The 19,091-nt window shown below is 34.9% G+C and overlaps 1 protein-coding gene across 3 annotated transcripts; it reads right to left on the minus strand.

The window, feature by feature from the left end:
- Positions 1-249: 249 nt before the first annotated feature.
- On the minus strand, positions 250-18,172 carry LOC105868675 (lectin). 3 transcript variants are annotated; one of them, XR_012921324.1, is made up of 7 exons: positions 17,940-18,172; positions 11,718-11,885; positions 10,263-10,307; positions 9,235-9,403; positions 8,718-8,853; positions 4,016-4,230; positions 250-896 (listed from the first exon to the last, which is right to left on the minus strand). XR_012921324.1 is itself a non-coding variant. In XM_076006801.1 (7 exons), exons 3-7 carry the CDS (start codon positions 10,305-10,307, stop codon positions 693-695), a joined length of 738 nt encoding a protein of 245 aa, XP_075862916.1. In that variant the 5' UTR covers positions 11,718-11,885; positions 17,940-18,172; the 3' UTR covers positions 250-692. The 3 variants fall into 3 exon arrangements, 2 of the variants coding, with proteins under 2 accessions (XP_075862916.1, XP_075862917.1); XM_076006801.1 differs by having other exon boundaries at positions 9,266-9,403; XM_076006802.1 differs by lacking the exon at positions 4,016-4,230 and having other exon boundaries at positions 9,266-9,403.
- Positions 18,173-19,091: the final 919 nt, after the last annotated feature.

Below are 19,091 nucleotides of genomic sequence, written 5' to 3' on the forward strand. Positions count from 1 at the left end.
TTATGGGCTAGACACCAGGCTAGCTGGTGCTATATGAAAATAAGATATAATTCCTGCCCTCATGGCACTTACAATTTAACAAAAAATCCAAACACATCAACAGATTCATTATAATTTAAAACGATTAAAGATATAGGTATGGCCAGAGTGTTATGAGAAAATACCAGATCCTCAGAAAATACCTGCAAATGACAGTATTAAATATTTGAAAATTTATATTTTCAGATGTCTTGTAACTTACGTGTTTCTACAATGAATACTGGACTTAAAATAGTTTTTGCCTCCCATTCATTTATTGCAAAGAGTAAAAATGAATAACTATGACCAGGAAACAGATGGGTAATCACTTTTTCTTTAGTATTTGGGGGCACACTTTCAAAGTGTTGTTCTTCTGTATAATTGAAATAATATTTAATGATAATCTTATATCCCAGTTTCAGCCACTTATTCAAATTATTCCAAACATTGAAATTATTCCAACTAAATACAACTTCAGTTGTTCCAACATTTTTTATATAAAACAAAAAGTTTTCCTGTGGAGAAGGTACTGAAAAAATATAAAAGAGAATTATTTTTAATTAGAAATTATAATTCCATAATAAAAATAAAATAAAAAATGAAAAAGAATAAAATAAAATAAACCAAAAGTAAATAACAAAGAATAAGATGCATGAATATAAGAAAGAATATTACTAAAAATAATTACATTCATATTCACAAATATATGGCAATGGAACATAACAGAAAAATCTTCTAAAGAAATAGTTTGATCCAGTTGCATTTTGCTGTAAAATGTAGCAATCTGTTTCATTCTTGGGTGTCAATGATAAAGAAAATATTTCATTTTTCTTAAGGCCAAAAGATGATCCATCTGTCCATTTGAGATGACCTCGTTTCTGTAATAAGATGCACAAATTAAGCTAATTAAAAAGAAATATGTCACATCTTCAGTCACTGCATTTGAAATATATATATTTGAAGATTTGTCACACCTTCATTATAAAATGATTAGTCACACCTTCATTATAAAATTTTCTAAGATTTTTAAATCATCAATGAATTTCATATTTTTATATAGATTTCCTTCATAATGAAGAAGCTGGAGACAGAGTTCAATGTCATTCATTCATTAGCCATATGTTTTCAGGCAAATTGCTTGAATCTCATACTAAGCCTCTATTTTCTCATCTATAAAATAAGTCTAATAATAGAACCTACATTTTATGATAGTTGTGATGATTTAAGAGGCAGTGCATTCAAAGGGCTCAATACTAAAGGCATAAAGCAATTATTTATTAAATGTTACTTATTTTATTTGAAGTCATCAAATAATTTGCATATATCAGGAGAGGTTGTTGATATCTTTCTGCTAAGGGATGGCCTTGGTGAATGTCACCAACCCGAATTCCTGCAAGTAATGAATATCTCTCTTTGAAAATAGTAGTAAGGAAAGCTTTGACAAAATGCACCTTGATTCTTATCAAATTTCTGCAACTTACTATTTATTCTTGGCAATTTCTCATCTCTTAGAAACTAAATTTCCCCACCTGTACAAAAGAGAAAACCATGACTACTTTGCATGGTTGTCAATAGGCTTATAGAGAGTATATATGTAAAACACCAAGTGTATATCAGCTCCTTAAAAAATAAATACAATTCTTATAAAGAGAATAATATGAAAACAGACACTATGTCTGTATTGGGGTTATCATACCATCCCCCAAATCAAGCACAGCACCAGCCCCGTTGCATGGGTGGGGATTGAGAACTGCTCACTCTAGATATTCGAAAGAGATTTTAATACATTCCAATTCCACCTAACAGAATGGATGACTACCGTTTCCTCAAAAAGTCTGCTTTACTGCATATGTGGTGGTATAGTTTTGAAAACAAGTGTAGGTTCAGAGGCAGTATTTCAAGTGGTTAAGGCATGAAAGTTGGTCAGACAGACACAGGTTTAAGATCTGGCATGGCCATTTATGAGCTATGTGCCTTGTCTTTCTGAGATCCGTTTTCCTTATATAAAATAGAAATACTGTTAGTGCCTGCTAAACCTATAAGGTTGTTGTGAGATCCAAATGAAGGTTAACTATATAGCCCTCCCCAAAGGGAAGAAAAAGATTATTTATCTTTCATTCACTAAGTTCCTGCTGAGTACCCAGATTGAAGCTAGGAATGCAATGATGAATAAGACACAGTCTTTATCCGTGAAGCCCAGTAGCAAATTCACACTTATTCAGCACATATTTGCTTCAAGGAGTGATTACTTTCTCAACCTACTATGGGAATTATGACACAGCAGGTAACTTTGATGTCAACCTCAAAAAACCAGCTTAAGGTAGAGGTCAAAGAGTTTAGGGTTTAGAATAGACTCCAATGCACATCTATACGGGCAAGCTAATCTCCCTGTGCCCCAATTTCCTCATATGTCATACAAGTAAAGCACATAAATGGTGGTTAGCGTTCAGGAGGCACTACAGGACTCAGCTATTATTATAAAGGCATATTTTATAGTTACTTTGATGTTTCCTTTAGCTCTCAAATTATTGTTAAGTATCATGAAGGCAGAGACTGTATCTTGTCTAATTCATAGCAACCCCAAGGATCCCTTGTGAGCGACCTGAACCTTATAACAGAAACCGGTAACCATAACTGATGGAAGAGTACATTCTAACTTAACCCTTTGCACTCGCTTGCTTTTTTCTCGATTCCTTTATTCTACTCAGGATTTAATTTTTTAAATACCCCAGATTTTACAAAGCGCGGGAGTAGAATAAAAAACTGGTGTTTCTTTTCATACAAACTTATTTATTTGGATTTTTTTATGTTTCGAATTATTGATACATTCAAAGAGTAATTTTAATCTCTATAATTTTTGCTAACCGTGTCGAGTCACACTCAACATGTGAGTGCAAAGGGTTAAATGGTTTATAACAATCATGCTAATATTAAGAAACAACTGTATATATACTAACTGGTCTAACTGGCCTAGTTTGTGGGAAGGAGGAATCCAAGATGAACTGTGGTTTAAGAAATGTTTATTAGAACTTCACTCATTGCCTATTAAAAGATAAAGAAAACTCAATAAGAAAGTGATAAAAATGTAATTAAATATCGCCCAGAGTTTTTCCCAAGCTTACTTAAAGTTTCGCAGAAAATTCGGTATCAAATCGATAGGATTTGCCTTGGGTCACTACAGATAAGGATATCTCGTGGGGAACAAATTTATCTTTGAGTACCAGGAAATAAAAGAAAATGGATCATCCAGAAGAAACATAGAACTGACAAAGATAACTATGTTATATCTTGGGTTTTTCTATAAAATGCTGGCCAAAATGAAATTTCATGAGTCATTATAAAGTGTAAGAAATGTTATAGAAAAATACTACACACTCCTTATTTCATTAGTATTACATAAAATCTTCAGATCTTCTGTATCTCTTTAGTAAAATTGTGCTTCACAAGCTTGGATGTGTGTAGTCAAAGGAATAAAATGGAGAAAACGTCCATGTTTTGGGGTTTGCACTATGGTATTGTTTGCAGAGGTGAGAAATATAAAAGGTGGTACAGGTTTGATGTGAGAGAGATGACAAGGTCAGTCTTGGCAATGTTAAAGCATCTGTAGGAAAAGCCAGAGGGATAATCAGAAGAAAATTAATGTATGTCTAAACTCATAAGAAGAAAGTGATCTCGATAAAGATTTGAAAATAATCAGTTTAGGTGATAAATTAGGCAAAGAAAGTAATGAGATCACACAAATGAACTTAGGACAGGCATGGGAAAGACCAAAATTAAAGCAAAATTAGGTAAAGAAACAGATGCCTACAAAAGGACTGAAATGGAATTTCTACAGAAAGAGAAAGAGAAATAGTGGCTGGCTTATAAGAAGTATTCAATAAATATTTATTGAATTAATGAAGTAAGAAAGGAATCAATGAATAAAGAATGAATAAATGAACATAGGTAAAAAAAGTTTCACTTGTCATAATATATATATTTCTTTGTATTTACTGACCTTTATATCACTAAGACCAGTCCATATTATTTTTTGATTGTTTGACCTGAGATGTGAATATATAAAATGTTTTTCCTCTTCATTTTTTATGTCTACAAGATGCGCAGAATTTAAGGATAACTGACAATGTTGCTTGGCTATATTCCATGGCTTACTCTCATTGCTAATTCTATAACAGTTATTTTTTAATGCCACCCATCCTTGTGAACATGAACCTAGCAAAAGAAAAGTGCTTTGTTACAGATGAATTCAGTAATATAAACATTTCAAAATTATACCTCTTAACATATATGAAAGTAAACTGTGAAAACATCATAGTATTAAATGTGTACTTTCCCTATACTTCTCCCAAACCAGTAAAAATATTAAAGCCATTATTGAAAAAGTAGTAAATAAATTACCACCAATTAAAATGTTTTTAAAATAACTATAAGAATTGGTTATATAGAATTATCGTCCAATTATAACTTCATTAAAATAAAAACCACAAATAATTTTATTGCTAAAGGAAATCTTACCTTAGGTTGCCTTTCCTTTTCTTTTGTACTAGTAGAAAAATTTTTAATAGATTTTGGGTGATTTTTTAAAAATTTTAGAGTACTAAAAACAATTCTTGCTAAGCATTCTACTCTCAGTCACTTGACTTTAAAAGTGTTCACCTTCCAGAAAAAGCTGGAATGGCTTCTTAGTTTTATTCTCCAAGATATCTCCAAGATATTCACTACAGATAGACCAGAGAAAATATCAGCTGATTCAGAGAAGATATTTCACATTAACTTATGTTGATAGCTCACCAGTGCCTCAACCTAGCATATGAGGAAGATGTGAGAATGATCATTTGAAGAAACTGTTGTCTTGTTTTTTCACAGGGGAAGGAAGATGGGTAGAAGGGATACTTTAATTACCCTACCATCTTTTTCTTACTATTTGAGTATTTCTATGCTTCACTTGTACTATAGATGTATTGTGGTTTACTGATTATTTAAACCCTGTAGAGGGTATTAAAATGGGATGCTTAGGCCAACACACAGAATCATCAAGCCCTCTATGATTCTGTCCTCTTCTCTTATACCTGTTTCCAACATGTAGGGGAAGGACATGAAAAGAGAAAGACCAGACCAAAAAATTGAAAACTTTCCCCTTTCCCCCTGAAATTTTCTAAACTTTCATCAGGTCTGATCAGAGATGAATAATGGAGAAGCTTTAAATAGTATGAAAGATTTATGTTTATAATACATCATAATGGACCTATGCCCCAAATAAGGGACCTTAGGTAAGTAAGTATGAATTGTCTGATTTCCTTATAAGTACTAAATTTGACAGTTCTCTCTCTGACATTTCACTTTGGCACTTCATTTTATTTTTATTGTGAAGGTACATACATCTTCAGTCTTGTAAACACACATTGTGGCTTGTGATTATCTTTCAAATTTTTTTGTAGAACAATTTTTGTGAAACTATGGATAAGTCAAAAATTCATATTATTTTTGAATACAAGTTCCATGGTGGAACCAATGCAGCACAGACAGCTCAAAATAGCAACAAAGTGTTTGGGAAGGATGTGGATAATGAACACACAGTACGTTGATCGTTTGAGAAGTTCTGGTGATTTTAATTTTGAAAATGAGCCACATGGAAGATGGGAATCAAAGGTGGATAATGATGAGCTGAAAGCTGTAGTGGAAGTGAATCCATCTCAACATAGGCCTGAATTAGCAGCAAGGTTTGATGTTACTATTCCAACAACATTGGATCATTTGAAACAGACCAGCAAGGTAAAGAAACTGGACAGATGAGTTCCTCATGAATTAAATGAGCACTGGAAAAGAAATCCTCTCAAAGCTTGCCTTTCTTTGCTGTCATTACATAAAGGCAAACTACTTCTACACCGCATTATTATGTGTGATGGAAAATGGATTCTTTTTGACAATCACAAAAATTCGAAACAATGCTTGAATGAAGATGAAATGCTGACACACAGTCCAAAACTGAATATTCATCAAAAAAAGCTAATGGTGTCTGGTGGTCCAGCACTGGTATTATCTACAGCTTCATAAAACCTGGTCAATCCACTATAGAAAATGTCTCCTGCAACCAGTTGGATGAAATGATGAAGATGCTTGCAATTAAGCAGCTCAGATTGGTCAACAGAGACAGGCCAATCCTCTTGCAAGACAATGCTAGACCACATGTCCCACAAACAATGCTGCTCAAACTACAGAAACTGGACTTGGAAACTGTCTGACATCCACCGTATTCACTAGACTTTGCACCAACTGGCTACCATTTCTTCCGCGCTTTGTAACACTTCTTACAAGAAAAAAATATTCAATTCTCAACAAGCTGTGGAAAATGCCTCTGGCAATTTCATTGCCACTTGGTCTCCAAGCTTCTTTGCTCCTGGCATAAACAAGCTACTGTTAAGATGGCAAAACCGTGTCAACAGTTTACACATATACTTTGATTAATTATACTCCTTCTTGTTTGAGATATAATAAACTACACTTCTGATTTGGAATCAGACATTTCATATTTAATGACCCAATAATATCTGAAAATGAGACTGTCCATTGATACTTTATTATTATTATTTTTTAGAGATGGGGTCTTGTTTTTTTGTCCAGGCTGCTCTCAAACTCATGATCTCAAGGTATCCTTTCTCCCTGGCCTCCCAAAGTTCTGGGATTACAGGTATAAGTCACTGCACCTGGCCCCATTGGTACTTTAGTCACCCAAAGAGCTATGGAATCTATATGAGTCATTGCCAGAGTTAAGGAAAAAGATAATCAATCCACTTGATACAATTTTTTTTTTCAAAATATTACAGGGTACAAATGTTTTGGTTACATTTGTAACCAAATTGCTTTTGTAATGCTTCAATCAGGGTTAAAAGTGTGCCCGTCACCCAGACAGTGTTCATTGTACCCATTAGGTAGGTTTCCATCCATCCCCTCATCCGCCCCCCTTGCTGCTTGATTTCCATTGAGTTTTACTTCCCTCTATGTGCAAGTGTGCTCATCAGTTAGTTCCAATTTAATAAGTGAGTAAATGAAATTAAAAACAAGAAAATATTACAGAAGATCAATGAAAAAAATGTTGGTTCTTTGAAAAGATAAACAAAATCGACAGACCCCTTGCTAGATTAAGTAGGAATGAAAGAGAAAGGATCCAAATAAGCTCAATCAGAAATGAAAAAGGAGATATTAAAACTGATATCAATTCAGTTTGCTAGTATTTTATTGAGCAAAGAAATACAAAATATCTTCTGTGAATAGTATGAAAATCTCTATGTAGATAAACTCAAAAATGCAAAAAAATAGAAGAAATGGACAAATATTTGGAAACACACAACCTTCTAAGACAATAGAACTCCTGAACATATCAATAATGATCAATAATATTAAGGCAGCAATAAAAAAATCTTCCAACAATAAAAAAGCCCCAGACCAGATGGATTCACAGCCAAATTTTATCAGACCTACAAAGAAGAGTTGGTACCCATACTACAGAAATTATTTCATAACATTGAGAAGGAGGGAATCCTCCCCAACTCATGCAACAAAGCCAGTATCACCTTAATAGCAAAGCCACGAAAGGACACAACAAAAAAAGAAAACTACAGACCAATATCCCTTATGAATATATATGTAAAACACCTCAATAAAATACTAGCAAACTGAATTCAACAGCACAGCAAAAAAATAATCTACCACTTGATACAATTTAAAGGAATTGTTGGGAAGAAAATAAAGTTGGTAAGTTGGTTGTTACCTTTACCCTGTTAAGTCCAGCTTATTCAATAAATCAGTCAAATATCCAAATGATATAGTTAGGAAAAGGAGACTATGCTAATTCATTTATTATTAGTTTGCAGTGATTAATAGTTGGCTAGACCACTTTCAAAAAGAACAATACAACTGCCAAATTATCTACAAAGTATACATTAATTAATAAACCAAAGGTCTATATACCTGTTTCAACTTGAACATCCAGTCTCTGAAATATATTTATTAAATCCAAATTCAACTGTTTAAATTCAAATGTAAACACATACAAGGTCGCAGGTTTCAAATTACTCCACTCATAAACCATAACATTATTTTGCATTATTTGTGAAGAATTATTAAGAGATATTGACACAGCTATATCTTTGGAAGAAAGTACACTCCAGTTAAAAGAAACACTTGTACTTGTTGTTATTATTTTAATATTGCTAGTTGAGATTCCACCTAAAAAACCAGGGAGAATAATTATTACTGATTCAAATACAACTGAATGAAAACAAAAGATACTGAATTATAAAAGATTCAGGACATATTATTAACATATTATTAATATGTACCCATAAAATATTTTCTAGACTATTTAGGAGTTTTTTCTACTCTAGAATGAATGAATTAGATTATAAATCCACATTATATTTTTTACATAATCTGGATTACACTTAAAATCTCTACTATACCTATCCATTCATACTGGTACATATCAAATGCCTGAAAATTATATTCTTAACTTAGTTTATAGTTTTCTTAATTTTGAAAGCTACATTATATTTAAAAAATTACTATCATGATGTAATTTTGGAGTATTGTTATATACCTGTTAATCACTGTGAAATTCAAATTATCTAGTAATAAAAATTTACCTTTTATTATTAGCTAATATAATTGATATAGCTGATTAACACATACATATTACTTACGGGTTTGAAATGACTTTTCACTTAAAATTTTTCCACATTTTATGGACTGAATAATGATGTGATAGTCTTTATTTTCCTCTATTGTTATTATTGATTTCTGAAGCTTTTGTGGGTTTGTGAGAATACTTTTTACATTCTGTAAATAATCAGATTTATATGCTTAATAAATGTTTATTGAACATTAATCTCTATGTCAGAACATTAATTAAAAGTTTTTTTGTACATCTCTTTCATAAGAAGCAGTTTTTCAATATAGAATATAAACATATACATGAAATATTAATTTTTACATAAATGACATTACTTTTAAAATAATCTCTTTTGGTATATAAATTTTTAAAAGGCAAATACATAGCCATTGCTATAAAAAGTTAAATATTAATTTGATCAACTGTTTACCAAAAATATTTCCAAAAATGTTAGCATTTTACATATTAATTAAATAAAAAGACTAAAAAATATTAAATTCCTATTTATTATATGGCATTAAGTAAAAATAAATTTGCACTATGCTTACTTTTCATCAGAACCAACAAAAGATTCCTTACTTTTTGAGCAATATCATTAACAAGTTGATAAGTTAAAAAATAAAATTCAGGATTTCCTTCCTTAGGAAATTCATCCCATTCAATAAAAACTTCTGTTGTATGTTTATTCACTGGTATATAATGGAAACTTTTTGAGATCTGAAATAGGAAAGACAAATAACTGTAAGACTAGTAAAAATGTATTCTTGGTTTTTATTTCATGAGCAACTTTATAAAAATGACACCTAAAATATGTCAAATTTTAATTTTAAAACAGTTCAGGAATATCAGTTTTAGATAGGAATTGCTATGGGTTACTCTATAAATGTAACTTTGAAAATGACTTAAGAAAGGCAAGTAAAATAGGAGCTAGAAAATTTAAGATCCATGTTTCTCTAACTAGGAAACATGGTGTTCCTGGGGTCATGAAGGAGGAAGAAACTCAAAGTCCTAATAAAAACAAAGAAGGGTCAATTGTGTACCTTGGTGATAACGTCTACAAAACTGAATTGTTTCACAGACATGCTTGAAAACATATTTGCAAAAGAAAATATATTTGGGTACAAAATGTTTGACTCTGAGTCATTTTAGATCCTTTGATCATTTATATGTAATGAAAGTATTAGCAAACAGGGTAAAATCGACCAGAAGATGAGAGACCTTATGTTCCTTAAATGACAAAAAAGACTTCGATTCTCAAGAGAATGACATACATATCAAAATTTCTACCAAAAGACAACCTTGAAATGCCTTAATATACCATGTCTTTTACTAAAGTCTGATCTCTTTCTTGATGATTATCCCCAATAAAATCTGTAAGCAATGAAAGCAGAAACCATTTGTATGTACATATGTGTGCAACACTTAGCAAAGAAAAATTTTCTTAGGTACCAAACTTTATAGTTAATATTATTTCCCTTCAATATACCCTTCATTTTCCAGAATGATAGACTCAATGCAATCTCATCCTGCCCATTAGCAAATTATTCCAAAAGGAGCACACTCAAAAATGTCTTACCTTAACAATATATTGTAACCAGAGCAGTATAGTTAATTTCTCCATCTGGAAAGTAAAGTTTATTCAGTTCAGTTAAATCTGTATATTTTTAGCTTCAAAATTAAACTATTGCAAATTCTTTAGGTGATGTGTGCATGTGTATAACTTTAATGTCATATCTTTTCAATTTAGACTGTTCATCCAACTGAATTAATTATTAAGGCATTAATAAGTAGGTGCTGTATAATATTCTCCACGTAATAAAATTGGAAACAGTACTTTACAACAAATAACACATGAATTTGCTTCTAGAAACTGCATTAATTACCTATAAAAGAGTCGTTAGAGATAAAAGGAATTATCAGGCAATTACACAAAATTACATTGCATTGTATGAAATTATTTAACCTCAATTGATGGAAATCTAGAACACCTACACACTGCTATTTATTAAAAGTAATTCCTCACATTTTAAAATTACACCATCATTATGAAAAATATTTCAAAATACTGTCGATGAAATTTAAACTTACATAGAAAAAATGTTCAAATGCCATTTCAACTCATTATAAAAATGTTTTCATCTAAAAAGCTTGTGTAGCATTTCTTCGGAATGTAGAGTCCCTAGAAGGACCTAAAAACTTTTACATTCAACTTAAGATATAAAGAAAAAAATGAATATCCATGTATTTTATATAAATTTATAAAACTGAAAATACCATTTTAAGAATAAAAAGGTACCCTGGATCATCTTAAAGCTCTTTAAAGCTCACTCCAAAGCAAGTTTCTTCCTACAAAATCCTCTTTAGTTCTTATTAAGCAGGTGTTTGCCTCAGATAAAATGCAACTCAGTTAAAAAGAAATACCTAAGCATTAAATACACAAACTCTTGCACAAAACTGCAAAACTTTAACCTTGTTCATTTTTCCAAGCAATCTGACGTAAGTGTTCTACCCTCATGGTTATGGCATTAATTTCCCCCGTAAATCTAAGTGTAAATTAGAATTTTGAAGGCCTGGGTGCTATAATAAGAATGGGAAAGGTGGAAAGCTCCAGGCTGTCTGCTCAAATCCAAACTCCCGCTCAAATTCAATTCCATGAGTCACAGTGTTTGCACCCAGAGTGGAGAAATACAGAGTAGCTCTCCTGAGTCGCATTGTTTTAGAAATAGTACAAAATCCACTTTGACCAGTAGAGAGAAGAACATAGTAAAGGATTGAGGACTGGAGGGGAAAGGAGAGCAGAGACTTGCAAGACAGAGCTTGGAGGGTGCACAGCTGAGAAGCATGCAGGGGCCGCGAGGCGCCCACACCCCACACTCGGACGCAGACCTGGGCCTGGACCCCACCCGCAGCCGCTGCCCCCGCGCTTTGCATATTTTGCACGGGCTGCTGGCGGGCGGCGGGCGGCTGAGGCACAGAGGTGGCGCTGGGTGGGGCTGCCGAGGCTGCCCAAGTCTCCCGCGTCACAACCCACCTCGAGGCCAGCCTCCCTTCTTCCTCTTCCTCTTGCTGTGCTCCAGCTCTTACCGCTACTGCTGCTACTGCTCGGGCGGTTTTTGCTCGGGCCAGCGATGCCCTTTCCCTGGGTTAATTAAATGAAGGTCTCCATGGAAACGGGAAGCAGAGGAGTGGGAGGCGAGTCCTACAACATTGATATGGGGAGGATAATTACTCTTTACTTGGAAGAAGGGAGGAAAGGGTAGAGCGATGAAGGAGAACGCGAGCAGGAAACATTGGCATCTCATGGCAAAAAGTGGACTACGTGATATGAATAGAATTGGGGCTTAAATCCATCCATGTGGCTTTGAAGCCACATTCTTTAATTGTTAAGGTGTTTGAGATTGTGTGTGCATTTTCTGCAGCATTTGACAGTACTGATTGTACTCCTAGATCTCCTAAATTAGCTTCCCTGACATTACCCTCTCCTGGTTCTTCCATCTCCACATCAGTGTGTCCTCTAACACTGTGGTCCAAACCCCTGGGCTGCGCAGGTACAGGTGTGTGGCCTCTTAGGAAATGGGCTACGCATCACTGCCTGAGCTCTGCCTCTAGTCTGTGGAAAAATTGTCTTCCATGAAACCAGTTCCTGGTGCCAAAAAGGTTGGGGACCACTGAGAAAATTTCCAGCTTAAAAACTGACTTAACCCATGGTGCCTTCCTTGAGTCTGGGCTATTTCATCACACCTTTGTGATTTCAGCTATATTCAAGATTCTCAATCACTCCACCTTGGATTTTATTTTTTCCAGAGCTTCAGAGCAATATATACACCTCTGAAATGAGCATCTCCATCTGGATGCCCACCACAGGCAATTCAAAACCATCTTTTCAAACTAAATTCATGATCTTGCCTCTTCCAGCCCTTCATAAGCAGAGGATCATTTATTCAGCCCACCAACCAAAACACTGCCAGCTCATCATCTCCAGATCCTTTTCCTCACCACCCAGTGCCAATTTATCTTCAAAATCCCTTTGATTCTACTTCTAAAACAGCTCTTAGAATGATTACTTCTCCTCTATTACCATTGTCACAGACTTAATTGAAAACCTTAATTTCCTCTCTTTCTCTGGAATGCATGTGCCATATTTAAGAGATTGTGCCTCATGTCAGACCCTACAGCTTCACTGCTAGCTAAACATCTCTTTGAAAAGTTGGTTGTAGTGAAGAATGAGTAAGCTTGCAGCTTGCTTAGTAAAGTATAAATACTTAATAGAGAGATAACTATTACTGGTTTACTGCAGTTACTGCCAATAAACAAATGCTTGCACTGTGTGTCCTTGTTTGAAACCCTCAGTCTCTCCTATACAGTTAGCCAATGTGATCTGTCTGAAATAAAAGCATGATACAATACAATGAATATTACGTATTTACTTAAAAGCCTGTTCTGACTCTTACTGTTTATAATGTACCTCTCTCCAAATTCACTTTCAAACTTCAACTCTCTCCCCTCCAATTGTGACTTAACATTGTAAATTATGAAAAATATTTTTGGAAAGAGCAAATATAAATTTTAGCATGAGTCATATCACCAAAAAAACTCATGCACAATTTACAAGATTACTGTAACCTTTAGTCTGCCATTATCAAGTGTGGTTTTGCTTTGAACTCAGTGTCTTTTTCAGAGTTCTTTTTGATATACGTAAGGATCTTTCTAAATGTTTTACCCTTTAAAGAAGCCAAGATCCATCACATTCCAGAGTGTGGAAAACCATACTATTCTAAGGTTAAAATGAAAATGTACTTATGAATTAAAGACCAAAATTAGAATATGATTCCTTAAACCTGAAAAAAATGAATGGTACTGATTTTTGTCTTTGCTTTTCTCATTGTGCTTCCTGTTCTTGAAAATATTTATTAATGTCCTCTTTTAAAGAAGATATTTTACTCAAAATTTTCTCACAAAAATAACATTTTCATAAGCTGATATATAATCAAAGTTAGCCAGGTTTCTATAACTTTTTAAGGGAAAGCCATTGTTCATAAAATTCATAAGCCTTATTTTGTTGGCATGAATTATAAGAGAAAGAAAATAAAAGGGATTAACAGCATCTTTTCATCAGTATTTGGTTTCCTAAATGTGATGCCAAAAGTTTTTTTGTTGTTGTTCTGTAATTAGACTTGGCCTTTTCTACAATGCAAAATTTCCTAAAAATTTATGGTATTATCTTTCTAACATATTCCTTTATACAGTATAAAATAGTTATTACAACAGATCTTTTATGAAAATATATTCAATCTACCAAATTAATCCAAATTAATTTACTTTGAAAGTGTTACTGGCCTCACTTCAAAATCTAAGATTAAAACTTGGATTTATCTATATCCCTTGGTGTGGGTTAAAATGCAAATTTCATGTTAAGAATTGGGACTAAACAAAAAGGATTTTCTTGTGTGGGGTGGGGGTAGCTATGAAGTAATGTAGTTCTAGTCCATTAAGTTTATAGCTTTCTTGATAGATTTGTTAGGGAGTATGCCAGAACAGGCAGGAATTTATTTAAGAGATTATCAGCACATTTAACACATTTAATTAATTAATTCAGTTTATAAACATTTACTGAGAAATTTTGATGAAAGTATCTTGGACGCAGAACAGGAAAGAAGAGACAGAGCAAAACCCTGTGTAACTGCAAAGGCTTTATATCCAGAGGGGAATATTCATTATCCTTAGACTTTGAAATGTCAGAGACAAAGAAGAGGACAACAGAAGACAACTGAGCTCTGTGAGCTCACTGGAATTGGCAATGACCCTGGCAGGTCTAAACATAATACCCTAACTCCTATAGTAGGCAAAATTCTAAAATGAAGACACCTAAGATTCCCAACCTTAGTATTCACACTCTGTATAATTTTCTTCCCTTGAAGGTGGGTGGGACCTGTGAATATAATGGGATAGTTGTTTCCATGATTTTGTCGTTTTTTAAGACTTCACTGTAGCAGAGCAAGAAAGGAATTCTCCTGCTGGCTTTGGAGAAGTCAGCTGCCATGATATCAGAGGACCAAGTGGTTAGGACATGAACATGGCCTCTAGTAGCTGAGAGTGTGCCCCAGCTGACAGCCTGCAAGAAAATGAGGATTTCAGTCCTACAATCACAAAGAACTTAATTCTGCCAAAAACATAAATGAGCCCCCAGAACAAGGACTTGAAACCTCAGATGAGACTGCAGTCCCAGCCAACAATCTTAACTTCAGCCTGGGATACCCTGAGCAAAAAAACCCACCCACTAACTTGTATCCAAACTCCTGACACACTGAAACTGTGACATAATAAATGTGCTTTGTTTTAAGCAAGCAAATTTGTAGTAATTGGTTTCAAATCAATAGAAAACTAATACACGCCCACAGCCACTGTGATTGGCCAATCATTGCACAGGATTTTTGAACCAGTGCCCAGAGATAGATGCCCTCTCTTTTTTGTTGACAACCGCAATAAAGGTTGTTGCCTCAAAGCCTCAGTGGCCATATGCAAAGTTCCAGTGGCCAAAGTTGCACATGGAAGAACCAGCAATGTTGGTTCCTCCAGCATTGGAGGAGAAAACAAAGCTGGCAGAGCAAGTGAAGCAGAGATTAATGCATTCAAGTCCCAGCATTTCATTGACTCCTGTCTATCTCAAGGTTTAGTTATTGTTAGAGGGAAATGTTTATCTAAAATTCTTTGAAGGATATCTCTTGGAGTGACACTCATGCTACAGCCACTACCTCCCCTGGGTAAGTAGGTAACATAGTTGGAATTTGAACTCAGTCTAGTTCTAGACTCTGGGCTCCTTACCATTAATTACATAAAGAGGTATAGAATCTCCTTACCAATTGATTAAATAATTAATTTCCTCTTCTTTTGATATAATTTAGACCAGTTGCTGCTAGAGCAAGGAAATGAATATAAATACAACTAAAGATATTCAGGTACTACTTTTACGATGCAGTCTATTATATTTATAGCCTATGAACTTATTCTAAAATTAAGAAATGCTTTTCTAAATGTGTATTTTAATGTACCATTCTTAACATAAAATAATCCTTATATATTTTATTATGCATTTATTGTCCTAATAGTATAGTCAGCTTATTTCCTGAAAAGTCTGTTGTAAAATTTCATGGTTCTTTTGTATAATGTTGATATTTGAATCTCAGAGTTTGTACTTTTCCAAAATAAAACAAGTAATAAGACTTAACAAAAAAGTACACTATATAAATTACAAATTATATAGTTCTCATGCAAAGAGCCAAAAAATAAATGTTCATCACAAGTAAGAACACGGCACTGTGCTCCATTTCAACTATGTATGCCACACAGATATGCAGCACATCTATGTTATTTTCACCAAAATCAAGCTGCTGAATATGGTCAGTTTTTGTCATTGTCAATATTTTCTAATAATCTGAAGTGAAGTGAAACAATTACGAAGTTGGCAAATTTTAAAAGGCAAGTGGGAGTTTCTCTTTTAAATACAAACAAGCATTATTATCTTCAAATATGGGCCACAAATTCCACATAAATTACAATGTAGCCTCCTTTTCTCAAGCTAACCAGTTTCTTGATTTCTATAAAGTGTTAACAATATTTGTTTGAGATTGATATCGTTCAAAATAGCTAATACCAAAGAAAAAATATTTTTAAATGAGTAGAATTGTTTATACATTGTGTAAGTACTAAAATTTATACTTTGGTGTGTTTGGGTTTTTTAATCTCTTAAAATTCTTCACTATCTCTTTAAAAATAAAACAAAACAAAATCCATTGTTTTTCAGATTCCAAAATAAGCATTTTTGTATTGAAGAGAATTTGGAAAATATATACAAGAAAGAGAAATTCACCCATAATTCACCCATGATCTCATAAGCCTAAAATAGCCAGTGTTGAACATATTTATGTATTTCTTACCAAGATATTTTCTGTGCAATGTACATATATCATTTTTAAACAAGATTGGAATTATATAGTTGTATGTCTTATTTTCTTCACACATTTTGTGTCAGAGAATATTTGAAAATACAATTTTGAATTATGCATAATAATTCAAGTTATAAATTTGACAGTTTATATAATGACACTCTAGAATTATAGAATATTTGTTTCCAAATTTTTGATATGATAATATTTAAATGGGTCTTCAAATTTAAAATTGTGCATTACCAACACTCCTTAAGGTATAATTAACTAATGTTTCTTTAAACATTGAAAAATAGAAACCTTGAAAAACAAAATCATGAACTAAAATTGTTAAACAGAATAAAACTGAATTCAGAAGAAAATCTGTAAAATAGAGAAAAGTCTATGAGGAATAGCAAAAGGAGATAGCTTACATATCTGGCATTTCTCATTCTTTTCTTTTGTTTTTGTGTTTTAAGAGTCTCACTCTGTTGCCTAGGCTAGAGTGCCGAGGCGTCAGCCTAGATCACAGCAACCTCAAACTCCTGGGCTCAAGCAATCCTCCTGCCTCAGCCTCCCAAGTAGCTGGAACTATAGGCATGTGCCACTATGCACGGCTAATTATAAATATATACATATATATTATTTTTTTTAGTTGTCCAGCTAATTTCTTTCTAATTTTTTAGAAATACAAAAATTATTATGTGGTCTTTTTGTATTATTTTTTTCTCCAACAAACAATACGAGTTTGTTTTTTAGTCTTCTCTCTTCCAACATGACATAGTAAACAGTTTAAAAGACTTTACTGATTTAATAAGACGGCATATTGTAGGGGATTTTTGTGGGGCGAGCGGGGAGACAGAGTCTTGCTCTATCATCCCAGCTAGAATGCAGTGGCAGCAACATAGCTCACAGCAACTCAAACTCCTGGGCTCAAGCGATCCTCCTGCCTCAGCCTTCCTAGTAGCTGGGACTACAGTGGCGCCACTCTGCCCAGCTAATTTTTCTGTTTTTTGTGGAAATGGGGTCTCTCTCTCTTGCTTAGGCTGGTCTCGAACTCCTAACCTCAAGCGATCCTCCCTCTGCAGTCTCCCAGAGTGCTAGGATCACCGGCGTGTATTTCTGAGCCTATGAGGTAACGGATGTGTATGCACACACCCAATGTTGACTGATTTAAGGGAAGTGAGGTGAGGCAAGGGAGGGAAAAGGCAAATGCCGGTCAGATTGTTAGCAGGCCACAGCTCACGTACAGCCATCTGGAAAGGCCAGTGAACCACTGCATCGTGGCGCGGGCGGGCGCTGGGAGCGAGGAGCGACAGGGAGCCATGTACCTGCTGGATCCTGGGCCCGTAACTCCCCTGTCAGAGTTCACCTCACAGGGGATGAATTCTTCCTCTCTTTCAGGCTGCATTACCCAGTTCATCAGGGCACTCATGGGAGCACGTGTTTCTTCCAGGCCCGGAAGTGATGGGGGAAGCCAGAGCTCCCTCCCGTGGCAGGCCCTGGGGAGGGAAGGAGCCCTTCCTCCCACAAAGCGAGACCGCGATCACAGAAGGCCAAGCAGGCCAGTGGCCGGGACCGGGCCTGCTGCGCATGTGCCGCGCTGTTCCCGCCCAGCTGCGTGGGCTGCCCGGGCGGAGCTACCACCAGGGCGGAAGTGGTCGGGCGCTTCCGGGGCTGAAACGCGAGCCTGCGTCTGAGCAGATCTGTGCATGGCCGCAACGGGAGGGGCTCACACGTGGAGTCCAAGTTATCACCTACCAATCACCTTTCAGTCACCCCACTATGGCTTTTGTCTGTAATAAGAAACACCAATTTCCATAAATTCAAAGACACTTCATCAGCATTTGACAGACTGTAACTCCAGTCCCTTGTGTGACCTTGTATTCCCTTGGTTCAATGATCCCCATCAAGGCTGTAGGTTTTACTTCAATTTCCATGGCCATTCTTTCTCAGCCTCCTTCCCTGCCTGTTCTTTTTCGATATGAGCTTTCAGATGTCAGAGGTCTCAGGATTCAATCTTGGGTCCTATTTTGATCTTACTATATCTCACCCTAGCTAACTTCTCTCATTCTCATAGTTTCATACTATTTGCATGTTAACAAATCCTAAAGATATTTTCAACAGAGGCTACTGGTCTTGACACCAGACCAGTAGAAATAGCCACATACTAAAAACTTCACATAGTTGTCCAATCAGCCATATCTACGTGCCCAGAATCGGATTCTAAACCTCCTCCCCAACCTTCACCCATCCCCCAGCCCCTGCCAAATTCTCCTTTCTCTCCTAGGTCCCCAACCTCCGTCCATTCAGTTGCTCGTCCAACTCAGAGGCATTCTCCAAATACTTTTCTGTATAATAGTGATTACCAAGTCTTCTTGAAATTACTTCCAAAATATATCTTATACATTACAATTTCTTCCATCTGTCCCATCACTGCCATTTCTCAGCTATTCTATAGCTATAGCATCTGACCAGTCTCT

The sequence above is a fragment of the Microcebus murinus genome, chromosome 10 (assembly GCF_040939455.1).
Source record: "Microcebus murinus isolate Inina chromosome 10, M.murinus_Inina_mat1.0, whole genome shotgun sequence".
NCBI lineage: Eukaryota > Metazoa > Chordata > Mammalia > Primates > Cheirogaleidae > Microcebus > Microcebus murinus.